A 21,917-nucleotide genomic window follows, 5' to 3' on the forward strand; every position below is an offset into this window, starting at 1 on the left:
GTTCGGATTTGGCTTGACAGACAGTGCATTCGGAAAGTATTCAGACCCCTTGACTTAAACCACTTTTCCCCCCTTTTTTTACATTACAGCCTTATTCTAAAATGGATTAAATAGTTTTTGTTCCCCCTCAATCTACACACCCCCATGATGAAAACAGTTTTTTTGAAAATTTTACAAATGTATTAAAAATAAAAACGGAGATCACATTTACATAATTATTCAGACCCTTTACTCAGTACTTTGTTGAAGCACCTTTGGTAGCGATTACAGCCTAGAGTCTTCTTGGGTATGACACTGCAAGCTTGGCACACCTTTCTTCTCTGCAGATCATTGTTCTCTGCAGATCCTTTCATGCTCTGTCAGGTTGGATGGGGAGCGTCGCTACACAGCTACTTTCAAGTCTCTCCAGAGATGTTCGATCGGGTTAAAGTCCGGGCTCTGGCTGGACCACTCAGGGACATTCAGAGACTTGTCCCGAAGCCACACCTGCATTGTCCTGGCTGTGTGCTTAGGGTTGTTGTCCTGTTAGAAGGTGAATCTTCGCCCCAGTCTGAGGTCCTGGGCGATCTGGAGCAGGATCTCTCTGTACTTTGCGTCGTTCCTCTTTCCTTCGATCATGACTAGTCTCCCTGCCACTGAGAAACATCCCCTCAGCAGGATGCTGCCACCACCATGCTTCACTGTAGGGATGGTGCCAGGTTTCCTAAAAAATGTTATGCTTGGCATTCAGACCAGATAATTTTGTTTCTCATGGTCTGAGAGTCTTTAGGGGCCTTTTGGCAAACTCCAAGCGGGCTGTCATGTGAGTGGCTTCCGTCTGGCCACTCTAACATAAAGGCCTGATTGGTGGAGTGCTGTAGAGATAGTTGTCCTTCTGGAAGATTCTCCCATCTCCACAGAGGAAATCTGGAGCTCTGTCAGAGTGTCCATCGGGTTCTTGGTCACCTCCCTGACCAAGGCCCTTCTCCCTCGATTGCTCAGTTTAGCCAGACGGCCAACTCTAGGAAGAGTCTTGGTGGTTCCAAACTTCTTCCATTTAAGAATGATGGAGGCCACTGTGTTCTTGGGGACCATCAATGCCGCAGACATTTTTTGGTACCGTTCCCCAGATCTGTGCCTCGACACAATTCTGTCTCGGAGCTTTACAGACAATTCCTTCAACCTCATGGCTTGGTTTTTGCTTTGACATGCACTGTCAACTGTGAGACCTTATATAGACAGGTGTGTGCCTTTCCAAATCATGTCCAATCAATTGAATTTACCACAGGTGGAATCTCAAGGATGATCAATGGAAAGAGCATGCGCTCAATTTGGAGTCTCATAGCAAAGGGTCTGAATACTTATGTAAATAAGTTATTTCTGTTTTTTAATTTGTAATAAATGTGAAAACATTTCTTAACCTGTTTTCGCTTTGTCATTATGGATGAGAATTATATTTATATTTTCAATCCATTTTTAGAATAAGTCTATAACGTACCAAAATGTGGAACACATCAAGGGGTCTCAATGCTTTCTGAATGCACTGTAAATGATTGCAACAGGAAACATTCTATGATGTTTGTTACTGCAGGAATGTCAGAAGAAGCTGGACCACAAACTCTCCCTGGATGCTTATTTACTCAAGCCTGTGCAGAGGATCACCAAGTACCAGCTGATGGTCAAGGCAAGTTTATCACTGAGGTTAATATTTCACTTCAGCACTATACAATCACAGGCTTATTCAAATTTTAGAGCAACACACAGATAACAGATAAGATGTAAATGTCTTCACTGCTCAAACATCCTCCTTCACTGCCCAAGGGCTAACATGCAAAGCACTTCCTTCAGACTGATCTAATTTGAAGACCTTGACTCTCAAGCAGAGGAGCTAAGATGCATTATTTATCCCACTTGGCTTTGTCCTGACCCGGCTCTGTTTCCTTTGTAGGAGATGCTGAAATGCAGTAAGAACCAGGAGGGTACTGCTGAATTGGAGGAGGCCCTTGCCACCATGCTGGACATCATCAAGTCTGTCAATGACTCCATGCATCAAATTGCCATAACGGGATTCGAGGTCAGTAGTTTCAAGTTTTATTCGTTGTAAAATGGACTCGAGATGCATCGTACACACCGTCCAATGAAATGGTTACTTGCAGGTTCCTTCTTGACAATGCAAAAACAACAATAAATAATAAAGCATAACAATACGAACATAAAGTAAATGGCTCAATAGAATATAATAAATATTTTAGCATAGGTAAGGAAGGCACAATTTATAGTCCAATATTTACACGTGATTTGGGGAAGGGGGGATTGGGTATGTGTTTTAAATTCTGCCCCCAATTGTGCAGTATGGTAGCAGGAGTTGTGCTGTGTGTGTATCATGAATGTGTGTTTGTGTGCATGTGTGGATGAGTGCATGTGTCAGGTGGTCAGTCCAGTTCAAGTGTTCAGCAGTCTGATATCTTGAAGATAGAAACTGTCTCTGAGCCTGTTGGTATCAGACCTCATGCTCCAATACCGTCTGCCTGACGCGAAGGGAGTGAACAGCTCCTGGCTGAGGTGTATGACTTGGCTCGAGTGAAAGGGTTTGAAAAATCAGTCCGATTTAGATCCTTACTGTTCCTATCTTAGAGTGGATCTGTTGGGCTGTGTCAAAGTTCCAGGAAGTCCTGCTGTTAATCAGTTTGACTAATCTGTCGGAGAGAGTGTTATGGCTAGGTGTACTGTATGTGTGAGGGTGTAGGACTGATGTCCCCTGTGTGCCTCTCCCATCCCCAGGGGAACCTTAGTGAGCTGGGCAAGCTCCTGATGCAGGGCTCATTCAACGTGTGGACGGACCACAAGAAGGGCCACAGCAAGGTGAAGGACCTGGCTCGCTTCAAGCCCATGCAGAGGCACCTGTTCCTCTACAATAAGATGCTGCTTTTCTGTAAGAAGCGGGAGGAGACCACGGACGGACACGAGAAGCCGTCCGCCTCCTACAGCTTCAAACACTCCCTAAAGGTGATGTTGGCTTGTGGGGTCAGTTCCTTGTTGGACAAACATAACAATTGCTCACCTGGAATTTGAATGGTTTTAACTGTCCGCGGGGCTACAATTCTCACCATCCTCCACTTACTTCCCCCTTCTCATGTGGAAACTTTACAGTGGCTCTCTCCGATCCCCTGAGAACCTTGGAATTCACTGTCATGCCACAAATTTAAATTCAAGCTAATCTAGATGCATGAAAAGCCAGGGCAGGAAACAGGGCCTTGAGATGACAGGACCTCCTTTCATCAATGGGATGCTGGGACAACCCTTTGTTTTCTAAAGGAAATATTTGATGAACTTGTTTTTTTTCTCTCACTTGCTGATATAAAGTGCTGTGCATGTAATACACTCTGACTGTCACTTGGTCAATGAGTAATGGTGTTCATAACTTAATATGAAAATACATGTTTCAGCCCAGGGCTGTTTCAGGATAGAGCCATTCAATTGGAATTAAAGCTGAACTAAAAGGCTGTACCAGTTCACATTCATTTGCAGAATACAAGAGCCTCTGAGCAGGATTCTATCTTTAAATTATTCTCTTTACGTGTGCTTATGTGAAGCTGCAGGAGAAATCAGAAATATAAAGCTGTCATTGTTGTTAACCGCAGTCTTGCCCCTATTTCAGATGAGTGCTGTAGGAATCACCGAAAATGTCAAAGGAGACATTAAGAAGTTTGAGGTCTGGTATAACGGCAGAGAGGAAGTTTACATCATTCAGGTACATGTCCATAAACTTTCTGCGTTAAAACTCAATTGTTTCCATTTAAATGACTAGTTATTTTCCAAAGAATACTAAATAGATGCCAGACTTTGTAATAAGAGATGTGATTCAGCAACATTATTTTCTAAGAAGCATACCTCTCACTCCTGAGACATTTGTCATGAAGACGTCAAATGCCTTTTCTGTATGATATTCTCCTTGTGACCACTTGGTGGCAGTGTTGTCCCACTGAGAGTAGCTCCTCAGACTTCGCTACGACAGAAACATCCACTGTCTGGTGTGAGGGAGGCTGTACAGTTAAACCTCAAAGGGTGTTTATATATATATATGGATATATATATATATATATTAGTGTGTGTCTCCCCAGGCTCCCTCCATGGATGTGAAGAACATGTGGGTGTCAGAGATCCGGAAAGTTCTGACAGGCCAGCTCGAAGCGTGCAGAGGTATGCAGTGTGTGGGGATTCTCTGTATAGGCATATTTATACCATCCTCTCAGCTCCCACACTGGACACCTGGACACAGCCCTGATGCCTCCCAGAACGGTGATGTGAATGTTAAGCGGGGGGGGGAAGACTAGTGTTTGAGAACACTTACCTGACCAGATGGTACAGTCCACACATTCCTGTCCTCCTCTCCTCCTGTCCTCTCCCTCCACCTCCCTAGTAGTATGCATCAATCGCCCCATGTTCCGCTCCGAAGCGCCTGACAGTCAGGAAAACGACCCTCTGTGCATTGTGTCCTCTCAACTGAACTGACAACCTGTGTGTGTGTGTGTGTGAGAGAGAGGGTGTATGTGTGAGGGGACTGGGTAATGACACAGCAGCCCTCATATGAAGCAGAGAGAGAGAAAGAGGCTCTGGCCTGGATGTGATTTACACCTGTCTCTGCTGGCAAGTGGTGGGAGGGGAGGGGAGCACGTACAGCAGCATAGAGAAGCACACAAGATAAGCCAGTGTGAGATGTTAAAAAGCCCAGCGACATGGGGTTTGTGCAATAGCAGGACAAGGCAGTGGCTTGTACTGCAGCTGTTTGATTTGATTCCTCCCCTGGGCTTTGGCAGTCAACTGTCCTGTCCCTCCTGTTAAAGACACAGATTAGGGGCTTCCATTCTGTCTACACCACTGTTTTGGCCCACGGCTTCTGGTCTGTCTACACTGTTTTGGTCCACATACCCTCCTGTGGCTTATGTAACTCCTGGGATTTCTCCTGTTTTATCGCCTGGCATTGAAACATAGTTTTATCAACCTGCTTTTGACTGCAGGTTTCTCACACAGTCCTACACGCAGTGTGATGTACACAAGCATGCAAACAACAAATATATACACACACACACACACACACACTTGCATACCTATGAATCCACCTCCCTGACCGTTTTATGTCAATTTAACCTAAACTAATATGTCGTTCCATTGAAAATCTATGTTATATTCTAATACCATTTTTCTCTCCATTCACAGAGGCTAGTCAACTCCATCAGAAGATCACTGAGAATGTGTATCATGCTCCCATGAGGTAGAGTACTTGGTCTCACAACGTTTTCATCATGTCGTGTGATTGAATGGCAGCAGCGCATAGATGCTCTCAAGTACAGGGAATGTAATGCTTCTGTAGTGGCTGTGTGATTGACTGTCTCATATCGCTCCTCTCCGCCGCTCAGAAACATGCGCAAAATGGCCCTGAGGCAGTCGGACTCGTCTAGCCCGGAGACAGGCTTCAGGAGGAGCAACCCCAGCCCCAACATGAGACAGAAACGAGGTGAGAGATCACACAGCCGCCAACTAGGGCTGTGGCGGTCATGACATTTTGTCAGCCAGTTATTGTCATGCAAAAGACTTTCAGTCTCACGGTAGTTGACCTTTAATTAACATGAACATGTTTATGGTCTTTGGAACATTTACTAAATCAATTTAATATACACCATCACAATAAATATATATTTTTTGTCAGTTCTAAAAAACATAATGATATGAAGAAATACATTTCAGAAGAACAGAATATGAGTTGGCCTACTGTCGGCCCATGTTATCTGGCTATGCTCCATGCCATAGGCTGTAGGCTTGTTCAATTAGCTGACAAGATTTTATAGTAAGAAAGATATCATTGAACTTACAGTGCCTTGCGAAAGTATTCGGCCCCCTTGAACTTTGCGACCTTTTGCCACATTTCAGGCTTCAAACATAAAGATATACAACTGTATTTTTTTGTGAAGAATCAACAACAAGTGGGACACAATCATGAAGTGGAACGACATTTATTGGATATTTCAAACTTTTTTAACAAATCAAAAACTGAAAAATTGGGCGTGCAAAATTATTCAGCACCTTTACTTTCAGTGCAGCAAACTCTCTCCAGAAGTTCAGTGAGGATCTCTGAATGATCCAATGTTGACCTAAATGACTAATGCTAAATACAATCCACCTGTGTGTAATCAAGTCTCCGTATAAATGCACCTGCACTGTGAAAGTCTCAGAGGTCCGTTAAAAGCGCAGAGAGCATCATGAAGAACAAGGAACACACCAGGCAGGTCCGAGATACTGTTGTGAAGAAGTTTAAAGCCGGATTTGGATACAAAAAGATTTCCCAAGCTTTAAACATCCCAAGGAGCACTGTGCAAGCGATAATATTGAAATGGAAGGAGTATCAGACCACTGCAAATCTACCAAGACCTGGCCGTCCCTCTAAACTTTCAGCTCATACAAGGAGAAGACTGATCAGAGATGCAGCCAAGAGGCCCATGATCACTCTGGATGAACTGCAGAGATCTACAGCTGAGGTGGGAGACTCTGTCCATAGGACAACAATCAGTCGTATATTGCACAAATCTGGCCTTTATGGAAGAGTGGCAAGAAGAAAGCCATTTCTTAAAGATATCCATAAAAAGTGTCGTTTAAAGTTTGCCACAAGCCACCTGGGAGACACACCAAACATGTGGAAGAAGGTGCTCTGGTCAGATGAAACCAAAATTGAACTTTTTGGCAACAATGCAAAATGTTATGTTTGGCGTAAAAGCAACACAGCTCATCACCCTGAACACATCATCCCCACTGTCAAACATGGTGGTGGCAGCATCATGGTTTGGGCCTGCTTTTCTTCAGCAGGGACAGGGAAGATGGTTAAAATTGATGGGAAGATGGATGGAGCCAAATACAGGACCATTCTGGAAGAAAACCTGATGGAGTCTGCAAAAGACCTGAGACTGGGACGGAGATTTGTCTTCCAACAAGACAATGATCCAAAACATAAAGCAAAATCTACAATGGAATGGTTCAAAAATAAACATATCCAGGTGTTAGAATGGCCAAGTCAAAGTCCAGACCTGAATCCAATCGAGAATCTGTGGAAAGAACTGAAAACTGCTGTTCAAATGCTCTCCATCCAACCTCACTGAGCTCGAGCTATTTTGCAAGGAGGAATGGGAAAAAATTTCAGTCTCTCGATGTGCAAAACTGATAGACATACCCCAAGCGACTTACAGCTGTAATCGCAGCAAAAGGTGGCGCTACAAAGTATTAACTTAAGGGGGCTGAATAATTTTGCACGCCCAATTTTTCAGTTTTTGATTTGTTAAAAAAGTTTGAAATATCCAATAAATGTCGTTCCACTTCATGATTGTGTCCCACTTGTTGTTGATTCTTCACAAAAAAATACAGTTTTATATCTTTATGTTTGAAGCCTGAAATGTGGCAAAAGGTCGCAAAGTTCAAGGGGGCTGAATACTTTCGCAAGGCACTGTAGCTGAATAAATATAAAGGATTTTTTTTCATTAAGGATTGATTGACTGCGCATATGAAGTGGCCATGTTGAGCATAAAAGAGATCATTTGAAACAGGTCCTACATGCTAGATTTAGATTTGGCAACTTTAGTTGTGAATGATACAAACTTTAGAATGTCTTACAAATCAAAACATACAGTACCAGTCAAACTTTTGGACACACCTACTCATTCAAGGGTTGGGTTTTTCTTTATTTTGCTGTTTTCTACATTGTAGAATATATAGTGAAGATATCAAAACTATGAAATAAAACATATGGAATCATGTGGTAACCAAAAAAGTGTTAAACAAATCTAAATATATTTTAGATTTTAGTTTCTTCAAAGTAGCCACCTTTTGCCTTGATGACAGCTTTGGACACTCTTGGCATTGTCACGTTGAAATAGGAAAGGGCCTTCCCCAAACTATTGCCACAAAGTTGGAAGCACAGAAGCATTAAGATTTCCCTTCACTGGAACTATAGGACCTAGCCTGAACCACGAAAACAGCCCCAGACCATTATTCCTCATCCGCCAAACTTTACAGTTGGCACTATGCATTCAGGCAGGTAGCATTCTCCTGGCATCCGCCAAACCCAGATTCATCCGTTGGACTGCCAGATGGTGAAGTGTGATTAATCACTCCAGAGAACGCATTTCCACTGGTGGCGAGCTTTACACCACTCGAGCTGACTCTTGGTATTGAGAATGGTGATCTTAGGCTTGTGTGTGGCTGCTTGACCATGGAAACCCATTTCATGAAGCTCGTGACGAACAGTTCTTATGCTGAGGTTGCTTCCAGATGCAGTTTGGAACTCGGTAGTGAGTGATGCAACCGAGGACAGACAATTTTTACACACTATGCGCTTCCGCACTTGGCAGTCCCATTCTGTGAGCTTGTGTGGACTACCACTTCGCGGCTCAGCTGTTATTGCTCCTAGACATTTCCAATTCACAATAGCATCACTTACACTTGACTGGGACAGCTCTAGCAGGGCAGAAATTTGACAAACTGACTTGTTGGAAAGGTGGCACTCTTTGACCATGCCATGTTAAAAGTCATTGAGCTCATCAGTAAGGCCATTCTACTGCCAATGTTTATCTATGAAGATTGCATGGCTGTGTGCTCGATTTTATACACCTGTCAGCAACCGGTGAGGCTGAAATAGCCGAATCCATTAATTTGAAGGGGTGTCCACATGAACCACTGTTTGAGGAACATGCACTCACTGGTGATATTCCACCAAAATTCTGTATGCAATGGCTTCTCCAACCTTGTTGCTGCAGCTAAGTGCTTATTTCGGGAAACCAAGTGAAATCTGTTCGCGAACATCGATAGTAACATATTTGTTGACAGCCCGTCTGCACGCTCAAGAAAGGAATAATGGAGAGGGAGGAAATCGAAACGCATGCTGGTGAGATATTCTGTATAGCTGTGTCACCCAATTCATTTTGAAAATATAAAAATGCCCTATTACTAGGCTATTCAAAATACAAATTCACTCATTGTAGGCGAACTGTAAGCCGCACTGCACAATCAATGAACCAACAGCATCGCTTAGAGCTATACGTTCACTCTCAGACTCATGGATAGACATTTTGGAGTGTAGCATGCGTAAGGTAACCAGTCCATCCAGTATGCATAATAATACAGTCCAAGGCGATTACTAGAATTGTTTAATTTTGGAGTATAGGCTAGACCAATTATGTACCAAAGACATCTTAAATCAGTTTTATGTTTTACTGCTATGCGTAATATGCGGTATGCTATGTATTGTATAATGAAACATTCATAATTTTTATGAAGGTTTTTTTTGGGGGGGGGGGGGGCTTGCATATGCATAAAATCTTGTATGGGTGTTTTGAATTAATCATCACCTTAGATAGCGCTGTCCATTTTGTTGTGTTAGGCTTTGAAACACAACAACCATGTTTTACATGGTTTCAACCTGCTGTTGAATTTCTTTCTTGAAATTGATCATCGCAGTGAGGTGAGTTTTAAAAGTACTATTGGCCTTCTGTTTTGCTGATATGTGTTTGATGTGATTTTCAATTGCATTTTGCATTGATGTCAGAGTGGTTAAAGGGACAATAGAGCCCTGAGTACCCAGTTATTTGGAGCTGAGGCATGTCCAAAGTGCATAAAAGGAGATTACCGTGACTCACATGGAATTTTACTGCGGTTATGACTCATGACTGCTGGTGTCTTAATATGGTCACCGCAAAAGCCCTACCACCAACCCCGAGCCCTGACCAACTAGCATCCACTCAGCTGCGTTCACTGGAAACAAGAGGCAGCATCTGCCATCTACAAATTATCCCATAATGGCATTGTGAAAGACACCAGACTGATGGCACAATTAGCTGGGATGTTTCATCTGGGCTTTAACTCTGTTAGTGAGAGATGAGAGGATGGATGTATTACTGGCTCAGTCTGTCTGTCTCGGCATCATCCCCAGCCAACCCCTCACCCCCACTCCACTCTGATTGCTCACTACACCGGCTCACTATACTGGCAGATGAGGATGAGGTAACAGGTACGATTTCACGCTGTGTAGATCCCGGCGGCAGGGTGCTGCTGCGTCACAGTGAGAGGGACCTGGGCTAACTGTAGTCTGTCTGCCAGGGAGCGAGTGGTGGTGTTTAGGAGAGGAGAGTGGCTCTTTGACTCTGGATGTAGTCGGTGACTGGACGTCACTGGCTCGAGAAGTAAGTGGATCTGACAGGTGCTTAGTTCTGGGTGCACGGGGGCCTTTATTACCCCCACCACGGACTCACAGAGAAAATCTCTCCCCTTCTCCTCTTTGGGAAAGGAATATGACAGAAGCTGTTGTAGAGTTGAGCTTTACCAGAAAAAAATGAATCCAGTCCCAACCTTACACTGAAGTCATACAGGTACCCAGCTGTAGTACAGTACGGTTTTGACTACAATGAGATTTGTACTGTGGTCTGGTGGGATTTTTTAGCTGATGCCAACCATTTCCCTAATTGGAACTGTTTCCTTTTTGGGTCAGCAGGACCCACTCCAGAGGTCATGACTCCAAATACTTTAGTTTCAATAATACATCTCACTATACCTCCCAAGCAATGTTCCCTCAAATTTTGGGGGGGAACTGAACAAATTTTAGGTCCCGTGAGCAGAAACTTGAATGTTGTTTACAGTGAACACTGAGGCTGTACCCTTACAGTTTTAGACAGTAGCCAATAGGCTATTGTGGCAATTTGAGCATAATGTAGACCTACCAACAAAACCACTGGAGCAAGTCCCATAACATGTTCACATGGAAATAGCTTTTTCTATGATATATCCTACAGTAGCCTATATGTTAAATGCAGGCCTACATTGCATGAGACTTTTTTTTACATTATGAAGAGCTTGATATTAATTATGTTGTACTTGGTCTGTAACACCATGGGCCAGATACATTGCATTGTATTGTATGATTGTTATTAAATGTATTTATTTAACTAGGCAAGTCAGTTAAGAACAAATTCTTATTTACAATGACGGCCTACCAAAAGGCCTCCCGCGGCGACGGGGGCCTGGGATAAAATTACATAAAAAATACAATATGAATATAGGACAAAACACACATCACAACAATAGAGACACAACACTACATACAGACCTAAAACAACAACATAAGGCGGCAACACAGCATGGTAGCAACACAACATGACAACAACATGGTAGCAACACAGCATGGTAGCAACACAACATGACAACAACATGGTAGCAACACAACATGGTAGCAGCACAAAAACATGGCACAAACATTATTGGGCAGCAACATTAAGTCAACAGCACATAGGTCAAGAAGGTAGAGACAACAATACATCACACAAAGCAGCCAGAGTGTCAGTAAGAGTGTCCATGATATGAGTTTTTGAATGAAGAGATTGAGATAAAACTGTCCAGTTTGATTGTTTGTTGCAGCTCGTTCCAGTCGCTAGCTGCAGCGAACTGAAAAGAGGAGCGACTCAGGGATGTGTGTGCTTTGGGGACCTTTAACAGAATGTGACTGGCAGAATGGGTGTTGTATGTGGAGGATGAGGGCTGCAGTAGATATCTCAGATAGGGGGGAGTGAGGCCTAAGAGGGTTTTATGAATAAGCATCAACCAGTGGGTCTTGTGAAGGGTTTACAGAGATGACCCGTTTACAGAGGAGTATAGAGTGCAGTGATGTGTCCTATAAGGAGCATTGGTGGCTAATCTGATAGTCGAATGGTAAAGAACATCTAGCCACTCGAGAGCACCCTTACCTGCCGAGCTATAAATTACGCCTCCATAATCTAGCATGGGTAGGATCGTCATCTGAATCAGGTTTAGTTTGGCAGCTGGGGTGAAAGAGGAGCGATTACGATAGAGGAAACCAAGTCTTCATTTACCTTTAGCCTGCAGCTTTGGTATGTGCTGAGAGAAGGACAGTGCACCGTCTAGCCATACTCCCAAGTACTTGTATGTGGTGACTACCTCAAGCTCTAAACCCTCAGAGGTAGTAATCACACCTGTGGGAAGAGGGGCATTCTTCTTACCAAACCATATGACCTTTGTTTTGCAGGTGTTCAGAACAAGGTTAAGGGTAGAAAAAGCTCGTTGGACACTAAGAAATCTTTGTTGTAGAGTATTTAACACAAAATATAAGACTGTATCATCTGCATATAAATGGATGAGAGAGCTTCCTACTGCCTGAGCTATGTTGTTGATGTAAATTGAGAAGAGCGTGGGGCCTAGGATTGAGCCTCGGGGTACTCTCTTGGTGACAGGCAGTGGCTGAGACAGCAGATTTTCTTACTTTATACACTGCACTCTTTGAGAGAGGTAGTTAGCAAACCAGGCCAAAGACCCCCTCAGAGACACCATTACTCTTTAGCCGGCCCACAAGAATGGAATGGTCTGCCATATCAAAAGCTTTGGCCAGGCCAATAAAAATGATGCAAGAAACCACTTTACAAAATAAAATGTATTATTACCATACAGAGAATTAGACAATGTAGGCTACCCCACTGCCTATTGGCTTATTTACATATTCAAGCCTGTCTCAAAATACAACACTGCCTCTTTAATTAAGACAAAAGCTTTTTACTGGACTGGCTTTTCAAAAACAGCTTGAAATGTGGCCTATATGTTTTGTGCTCTTGTAGGAAGCAGTACCTCCCCATTGCTGACCTATACTTATCTATAGTTGGGATGATAACTCGCTAACTAGCAAAGAATATCAATAAACGTGCACATGCACGGCTCTGCTCTGCTCTCTGATCTGAACAGATCTGAAAAGCGCATTCACTCGCAGGTGATTGAAAGGCCGCTCATCGGCTAGCTACACCCGCCAATGGAATTGTACTCTGTTGTGGTCTGGGTCTACCTACAACAAAACCACAGACTCAATATTGCAAAGTTAGATTTGTTTTGGTTTGTTGCATTGGAAATGTTGCATCTCTTGCATCGCTGCGCAGCATGACATTTCTTCTGAGTGGCAGTCCTGGAGGAGGTGCATGCGCCGCACCCATGCGCAGTTTAGAGGGAACATTGCTCCCAATTCTTCTGGGGTTAGTCTGACCAGCTGTTAGATTCGGCCAACCCGTGGAGCCTGAACGGTTCATAATAATGGCCGGGACTAGGCAAATGGAATGGCACCAAACACTTGGAAACCATGTGTTTGCTGTATTTGGTACCATTCCACTGATTCTTCTCCAGCTATTACCACGAGCTTTTTCTCCCCAATTAAGGTGCCACCAACCTCCTGGGCTACCAAGGATACGGTATATACCACGCTCACATTCTCAGTCAGTCTACTGGATTCTCTCTCATAGTTATCCAAAAGCTCCAATTTATTTTCTCATCTCCAGAAGGCCAGAGTAACCTCTGAGGAAAGAAGAAGAAGCAGCAGCATTGACATTTCTCTGTTTGGCACCTTTGTCAGAGGTGTGATGTTGGTGAGAGGAGGTGAAGCTGGGAGTTGTGATTATTTTGTGTTCTCACAATCAGAAGGTGATAATTATGTACAAGATAAAATGGACATTTTGAACACCCTCCAGGGCAGGTAGTTAAAGTGTCCTTGAAATCACACACATGCACACACACACACGCACAAAGTCCACTTTGAAAATATACATTATTTATTGTGTAAAAGTGTCTTCTAGAGTTGGCATTGGCAGGTGTCTAAATCCTTATACCGTTGCAGTTACAGCATGATTGTGGAGGACTCTTCTCTTCCTAATGCAGGTTGTGTTGTTGATGGAGCATAGAGGGGTCAATCATGGGTCAGGTTTAGTCCATATGGTGAAAGGCTCCAGGAAATTCCATGTCAAGCTTATTATGCATCTCAGAGCTCTGTCAGTGTTGTGTTTAGAACAGAGAGAACCTTTTGGTAGGGATGAGAAAGACCTAGATAAAAGCCATCATTAACAACCATCTGTATCAAGTATGGTCTTTTTTAAATTTATTGTTATTTAACTTGGCAAGTCCGTTAAGAACAAATTATTTTTTACAATGACGGCCTACACCAGCCAAACCCGGACGATGCTGAGCCAATTGTGCGCCACCCTATGGGACTCCCAATCACGGCCGGTTGTGATACAGCCTGGATTCAAACCAGGGTGTCTGTAGTGACGCCTCTAGCACTGAGATGCATTGCCTTAGACCGCTGTGCCACTCGGGAGCCCCCTTATAAACATGCTTTTTTACAACCTTGTCAGCACTCTTCAAACTTGTGACCATCTGAATCTATTTTCAGAAATAGGTTGAGGTTGGTCTACCCCTGATCTTTGAATCAGTTTTCATGCAGACTAAAATGTAGGTGATTGAGTCGGGGTCAATGTCTCCAAAATGTCCAGGGTTGTCATGGTATCCATACTACTCTTACAAAGTCGTCCCTCGGGCTTTCTCTCTACCCTCGGCCTCCTTTACCATTGTCCTCTCCCTTTCCTTCCCTAGCTGATGCTTCTGCCACTAATAACCCTGACCACAATGGTTATCTCGCTAGAAAGCGTTTCACCTTGCAGGGCCTCTCCAACAGAAGGTCTCTTCCCTCAGGTAAAGAAGCCATGACATCTCCACTGACCACCACCACTCCATCCTAACTCTTGACTTTGGCTTCATCCCCTCTTTGAAGAGGTCCCACTCATTGTATTGTGAAGAACTTCACCTGCTCTCATTCATTCTCATTGTTGGTCATCTCATCCCTAGCCTGCTACTCTGTGTGTCATTGTGCTGCTAATACATACAGGCACTTTTGCTCAGAGCAGAGAACTATTGTACTCCCCTCCGTATTTATTTCGAACAGTGAAGCAAAAACTTTTAATTTGTCTCTATACTCCAGCATTTTGGATTCGAGATCAAATGTTTTATATGAGGCGACCGTACAGAATGTCACGTTTTATTTGAGGGTATTTTCATACATATCTGTTTTACTGTTTAGAAATGAAAGCACTTTATGTATCTAGTCCCACCACTTGTAGGTGTTAAAAGTATTTGGACACATTCACCTATAGTGTATTAAAATAGTACAAAGTTTAGTATTTGGTCCCATATTCACAGCACGCAATGACTACATCAAGCTTGTGACTTTACAAACTTGTTGGATGCATATGCAGTTTGTTTTGGTTGTGTTTTGGATGATGTTGTACCCGATAGAAATTAATGGTAAATAATGTATTGTATGTGTAAATAATGTATTGTGTCATTTTGGAGTCACTTTTATTGTAAATAAGAATATGTCTCTGAACACTTTAACATTAATGTGGATGCTACCGTAATTACGGACAACCATTAATTAATCATGACTAATGATGAGTGAGAAAGTTAGAGGCACAAACAGGGCCTCTTCCAGGCATAAGCGACATAAGCGGTCGCTTAGTGCCCCCGGCTGCTAGGGATGTCAGCAAGAAATGTGTAGATTGGTAGTTAGTCTAGCCAGCTATTTAAACTTGTAGTATTCATAGCCAAATACCGACTAGGCACGCAGGGAACCTGTCCAGGAGCCCTGACCTCCATGGGGCTCCCATTGATTTTGTTAGTCATTCTCACTCAGATATCTTATTAACATGGCATACATAAGTCATTACAACATGTGTAGAATTGCAGGAAATCATCTTTAAAAATGCTAAAATATCTCACCACCCCCTGGCGAAATGGGTACAATTGCAAGAAATTGGCTGTAAAACTACAAAAATATATCTTTGCCCCATGGCAAAATGAGTATGGAATTGCATGACATTGTTATAAAATTGCAACATTTTCTCTCATCCGTTTTCTCTTTAGCTTCACTGTCCAAATAATTATGGCGGGGAGTATATGTCACAAGTTGCCAAATACTTGTATGTCTAGGACAAAGAGATTTTACATTTTCAGGAGTTTCGTTACTAAATGAGAAGGTGAATCTGCAACGAGCAACCGACAGATAGGCTGTTATTTAATCGAATGGAACTGTTGTTGACAAGGACAGGGAGCACAGCAAAATAGCCTCAATTAGTGTAGCTGGCTAGCTATCTTATCTAGATTATTTACATCGATTTGATGCAGTAAAGACATGCACTGCCAGATGGGATGATGGATAACCTATGGGCATTTACAAGTTTGTCTGCCTAGCGCGAGTCTGTCTACTTTTTCGCTCTATCCCTCCCTGGGGCACCATCTCTCCTGAGTCGCGCAGTCTGCGCATCAAACAAGTGTCCAAGTTTAAACAAAGTTACAAAAAAATTTAATGAAATCATTTCAAATGCCCATCACTAGTATAAAACAACCTTGACGTATAGGCAATGAAAACACATGAAGGCTACGTTCTCAGCCGTAGTAAATGTCAGCCTGTAATGTGCTATGCTCTTGACATTTAAACGCGCCTTAAAATGTTTTTTTTTTAAATTTTTTTAAGAGGATGGTTTGATTCAATGTTTTTCTCTTGTTTTAGTGGTTAAGGTTCACTTCAAGGCACACAAAAGCATAATGAACGATGGCAGAATCTCTCCACAGAATACATCCTTCATCACAATACTGATAGCTTGGCGCTACATCAGATGTTTACATTATGCAAACATTATACTGCTTTCAGTTAAACAAACAAATTGAACAGGGAGATGGGTTTATTTAAGTATTGTTTTATTACCACGTTAGTGCTATTACAGGGGTATTGTGGTTTGTAAGTGGGCAATAACATTACCGTGTATACTATGTCATCATTTGTATGGTGATAATCTAATAATGTATAGTTGGCGCCATCCTTGATGGAGAGTAGAGCAGGCTAGCTAAAGCTGAAGAGAAATAGACACTGAGGGGGTGATGTTTTTGCACTTTTTGGTTTGCCGAGGTAACGCCTCGCTGTGAACTTGTTGTTGATAGATTTCATCTTGTTAGCATATCCCACCCATGGATTTCTCATCTGCGCCTGTGAGAATGCTGCCACCCGCTAGCAATGCAATGCCCTGCACTTCCTCGTGTCTCCTCCACTCATTGCACGGTCTCAGTCCCACAGACCATGGTTTCCCAAACGCGGTCCTGCCACCGCTTCTCTACTTTCTTTCCTTACCCATAGTAAGATGAACTAATAGATACCATGTTGATGTCTCTGCATGCAGTTTGAAGGAAGTTAGATGGAGTTTGTGGAGTCATTGCTAACTAGCGTTAGCACAATGTCTGGAAGTCTACAGGAACATAACGTTAGCATGCTTAAACCGCCTTCAAACTGCACGCATAGACATAAAAATGGTATCCATGAGTTTATCTGACTGGGTAAGTGGAAAAAAGTGCACCATTTTGGCAATTAAGCCAATCTCCATAAACTGGACTGTGTGTAGTGAGGAATCAACAGTGACAGTTATCACCAAGTATTGTATAAGATCAGGAATCAATCCAGAGGAAAGAGGAATCCTCAATGGAATATGCTCCTTTAGCCTTGCCATTGCTTTGCCCTCTCTCCCTCCCTCTTCTTCTGTGCTCAGCTAATTGCTAACCCTTGCCTTTCACAGCCGAGGCTCCATCTAAGGAGACAGATGTCACACGCCGCTTCTCTGTAGCCTCCTCTATCAGTGTCTCTGCCACCAGCCGCACAAAAGGTACCTGATTGCCTGCGGTCTCTCTCTTTCTTTTTCTCTCTCCACCCGTCACCATCAAACTTTTTAAAGTGTCTGAGAGCAGGCACCGACAGGTTAGTGAGGGAGCTCTTTGAGAGAGAGAAGGAAGGGAGAGGAAAAAAAGTCATTTTCTCAACAAATTCTACCCATTTATGACTCATGAAATGTATGAGATGCATGAATAAAATCAGTCTCAGAAATGAAACAAAATGGAAAAGCGAAAACACTGAATAGTCTTTTTTTTGTTGAGAAACCATAGTAATAAAATGTAAATTTTGAAAAGCTGACATTTGGAATGTGGGGTGACATTCAGAGCTGCAAAGCAAGTGCAATTGTTGTTGGAATTTAGATAGGAACTTCATTTCCCCATGAAAAATCCAAGGGATTTTATCGTAAAGTTCTCCTTTAACTATATTCCCTCCTAACAATCAAGCATTTCAATAACTTGTAATAATAATTTATTCTACTTTTTATAGTGCTATTCATTACATAATGAAATCTCAAAGCGCTGTAAAATCTAGAAACATCATTAAAAAGTAGGTAGACTTATGATCAATGAAAACTGAGGATGTACAATAACGTCGATTTGGGTTCACTGTCTCAATAGATCTAATTTTCTACTAATTCTTCGACCCTGACAGGTCCTCCTTCAACTAATGTTAGAAAGACCAAAAGACATGAGATAAAAAGTGATCCAACACCATTCGGTTATGAAGGTAGCTATAGCGTCACAGTATGCACTGGGTGGGTCTGTGCATGTACAGCCTTTGTTAATGTGGACTTTTTTGCATTTTGGTTGTGTGTGTGTGTACTCAAGTGTTTGTGACTTTGTACGTGTCTGTGTACATGATTCTGTATTGCCTGCTCCGTTGTGATGCATGGTATGTATTAGTTATTAGTGTGGCACAACAAGTGCTGAACAAGAATACTTCATATTAACAGGCCTCTGCTTGCCTTGTTGCCGGTAATGAGTCAGTGTGGCTGTGGAGCGATGATGACTCCTTTATTGATTTCTGCATGCGTATATCAATTCCCTGAATGGCATCCCAGTGGTCTGTAAAGAGCTCATTTCCTCACAGATACATTACGCGGTGCTATCCCTGCTGCGAGCAGACACAAAGGCACCACAGGCACAGATTCAGCCGTGCCTAGGTCCACTTCTCAACCAGGTAATGGAAAAGTCACACTGATGGTCTGTATTCTTCTTTTCCCATTTTGACAGGTTTGGTTTCAAGTTTGTGTGAGTCTTTGTTGGCATTGAATGTCTTGTGGTACATTTTTCAGGTGGGTTTGTTGCGTTGTGTGTATCCTTTATATATTTCCAACTTCTTCACACCTTCTTTGACTGTCAGTATCAATGTTTCAGAATGTTCAATGCGTAAGTGTAAAGGGTGGATTTCCATAGCAGTGGATTTGTAATGCCATGTCTTAAGACGAACATGTTCACTTCTTCTCGTCAACTGAAGGGTTAACAAGACCTTGTCTTCTTTCTGTGTGCTCTATTTCTCCAGGCTGGACCCAACGGTGTTTGCCTTCAATGGACACAGAGGACTTTGAAACCATCCATTCAAGTGCAGAGGAGCTCTCCAACTCTTCAGATGGCGAGGATGAGTCCAGTAATAAAAATGTAAGTTGGGTAAAAAAAAAATCCTGAAAGGTAACTTCATCCCCCTACATCATGTTGCTCTTCTTAAATCCTTCCAATCCCCGGGAAAGAAGTCCTCTCCGCTTAATTATTTCCCACCATCACATCTCGTTAACACGGGCTGACGACTTGACATTTAAAAGACCAAAAGGACTGGGGATTAGCCTAGTGCGGTTCTCCCCAGCGTCTCCGGATTTTCTCTTTCCATTACAATCTGTCTGATGTATAAGATATGGAGGGCCTCATCACAACTCCACCACCCTGTGACTGATGCTCACAACTCCACCACACTGAGACTGATGCTCACAACTCCACCACACTGAGACTGATGCTCACAACTCCACCACCCTGTGACTGATGCTCACAACTCCGCCAGCCTGAGACTGATGCTCACAACTCCGCCAGCCTGAGACTGATGCTCACAACTCCGCCAGCCTGAGACTGATGCTCACAACTCCGCCAGCCTGAGACTGATGCTCACAACTCCGCCAGCCTGAGACTGATGCTCACAACTCCGCCAGCCTGAGACTGATGCTCACAACTCCGCCACCCTGAGACTGATGCTCACAACTCCGCTACCCTGAGACTGATGCTCACAACTCCGCCAGCCTGAGACTGATGCTCACAACCCTGTCACCCTGAAACTGATGCTCCCTGAGTCCAACATGAGACTGATGGATGGACCTGCTGTGCACACACACACTCTAAAGTAACACACTGTCACATACAAAGACAAACTACAACTACAAGGATAGGGTATCTCCTCTAAATCACTTCTCCTTCTCCGTTCTCTCCCCACTCTCTGCTCAAAGGACCATGATCGCTTCCGTGTCCAATTGACATACGAGTCGAGGACGGCACAGGACCTGTCTCTGGAGTCAGGAGATTTAGTACAGTTCCTGGAGGAGGCAGAGGATGGCCACTGGTGAGTGATGGTAGCACCCACTCTCTCTATCCTTTGTACACTCCATGAGAGTCCCAGAGAGAAACCATTTCTCCTGCCGTAGTGAGAGGGACCCAAGTCAACGGTATAAAACAGCCATATTCATCCTTGTCCCTGCACTGTTTTTACACACACACACTGCCCATCCACATCTCTTCACTGATTGAAACCCTGTGGAAAAAATGTATAACTAATAATAACAATGTTGTTCAGAGTTCCCTTAGGACTAAAAGTAGGTGCTATGTAGTTTTAGATTAAAAGTTAAGTTTATGATTAGTTATTTCGATGGGGCATTCAGGATATTCAAGCATACAAGTTGAGTAGATCTGTACATCCCAGTGGCAATGAAAACACAATGCCTAAATGAATAATATATATGTCTTCTCACAGAAATAGCCTGCAGAATCCATTGCAAGCCAGGGTGGATGAGAGAGCGATTTGTGGTTTCATACGAGCTTTCGCAGTGCATTTTGGGGTGACTATACTCCATTAGATTAAAGCTGCACTTAAAAATGATTTGAATATGCTTATATTTCATCAGCCTCATACATATTTCATATTTTCTTCAATCTCATCTTTTCTTTAAAAACGTCTTCAATCATTTGCATCTTTGGTCTCACACAACCCTCTCCTCTTCAGCAGTCAGTGATATGAATAATTGTATACGTTTTTCATGGAAGGGAGTCAACATGTATTGCACAGAAGTTTCCACAACTGAAAAATCTGTCTGTGTCCTTGACCAAGGCACTAAACCCTAATTCGCTATCTGGATAAGAGCGTCTGCTAAATGACTAAAATGTCATGTAAATAGAAGCTCAGGTTGACTTGGCCATTGGCCAAGGCCAGAGTGGTTGTTTCAAGTTATATTAGTTGTAGGTACGGGATGCACATGGTATACACCGTCCAATGAAATGCTTACTTTCTGCTAGGCAGAGCTCCAGCTGCAGAGCCTGTAGAGTATACAGACAGAACACTGGGAATATGAAATACCTATATGAAGCAGTACAGAGGCTTTGGACACAATCAACTGTCGCAAGCAGCATCACAAGCAATGAATACACAAGCTTTCCGTCACACGAAGCAGGGTGTAAAAAACAACAACTTTGGACTTGACAGTTCATAGACAAGATCACAGAGAGAACGCCTGATCAAATACTTTGTAAATATGTTAGATTTTACACTGCCAGGGCCCCTCTAGCTCTCCCTAGTGACAGTAATCTAACTCCCAGTCCTTCTCTGATCATTTTGATTGCAGTGTGAGGCCCTGCACCAGCCTTTCCATTAAAGCCTACATTCTCTTTCATGTTTTAGGCTAGTCAAGAATCTTATTCCTCAGAAGACAGGTCTGGTACCGCCCAGTGTACTTCAGACAGCAGCAGGAGGTGGTCACTCATACAGTAACACTACTGGTATTTCTGAGGCATTCATGGCATTGCAAAAAGACACTCACGCTATAGCTCAAAGTGATAGTTTAATTCGGTGCTTAGGGATTTGGCGGTGTGCATGCTTGGGAGGAGGGTAATGGTAAACTAAGCTTTTGGCTGTGAGGTGAACAAGCAGAGCATGATGTCATCCATTTCAGCATGCTCTCTCTCCTTCCTCCCTCCCTCCCTCATTTCAGCCACCCCTTGAAGTGTTCAGTTCACGGCCTTGCTTTTCTTGGAGCTCTTTCCTCTTAAAACAAGGGCTCTCTCGGGCTATTGTCTGCACTGAGTGGAATGCCATCGTAAGTTCTTCGAGAACAGAGTTCCATGCTTGGGCAGTTGACATT

At 43.1% G+C, this 21,917-nt stretch overlaps 1 protein-coding gene across 14 annotated transcripts in view; it reads left to right on the plus strand.

Annotated features, from left to right (window-relative positions):
- Nucleotides 1–21,917, plus strand: part of LOC109897957 (guanine nucleotide exchange factor DBS) — a 72,785-nt gene that overhangs the window by 47,951 nt on the left and 2,917 nt on the right. For 3 of the 14 annotated variants that reach the window (XM_031833383.1, XM_031833384.1, XM_031833387.1), the window contains 14 exons: nucleotides 1,571–1,663; nucleotides 1,928–2,053; nucleotides 2,761–2,985; nucleotides 3,638–3,730; nucleotides 4,086–4,179; nucleotides 5,197–5,251; nucleotides 5,397–5,494; nucleotides 14,428–14,526; nucleotides 17,454–17,540; nucleotides 18,200–18,274; nucleotides 18,638–18,727; nucleotides 19,070–19,185; nucleotides 20,016–20,128; nucleotides 21,458–21,555. In XM_031833383.1, coding sequence (XP_031689243.1) covers nucleotides 1,571–1,663; nucleotides 1,928–2,053; nucleotides 2,761–2,985; nucleotides 3,638–3,730; nucleotides 4,086–4,179; nucleotides 5,197–5,251; nucleotides 5,397–5,494; nucleotides 14,428–14,526; nucleotides 17,454–17,540; nucleotides 18,200–18,274; nucleotides 18,638–18,727; nucleotides 19,070–19,185; nucleotides 20,016–20,128; nucleotides 21,458–21,555 — 1,462 coding nt within the window. The remainder of the gene's footprint in view (nucleotides 1–1,570; nucleotides 1,664–1,927; nucleotides 2,054–2,760; nucleotides 2,986–3,637; nucleotides 3,731–4,085; nucleotides 4,180–5,196; nucleotides 5,252–5,396; nucleotides 5,495–14,427; nucleotides 14,527–17,453; nucleotides 17,541–18,199; nucleotides 18,275–18,637; nucleotides 18,728–19,069; nucleotides 19,186–20,015; nucleotides 20,129–21,457; nucleotides 21,556–21,917) is intronic. The other 11 variants (XM_031833396.1, XM_031833397.1, XM_031833386.1 and 8 more) reach the window with 10 other exon arrangements.

Source organism: Oncorhynchus kisutch, linkage group LG10 (assembly GCF_002021735.2).
Source record: "Oncorhynchus kisutch isolate 150728-3 linkage group LG10, Okis_V2, whole genome shotgun sequence".
NCBI lineage: Eukaryota > Metazoa > Chordata > Actinopteri > Salmoniformes > Salmonidae > Oncorhynchus > Oncorhynchus kisutch.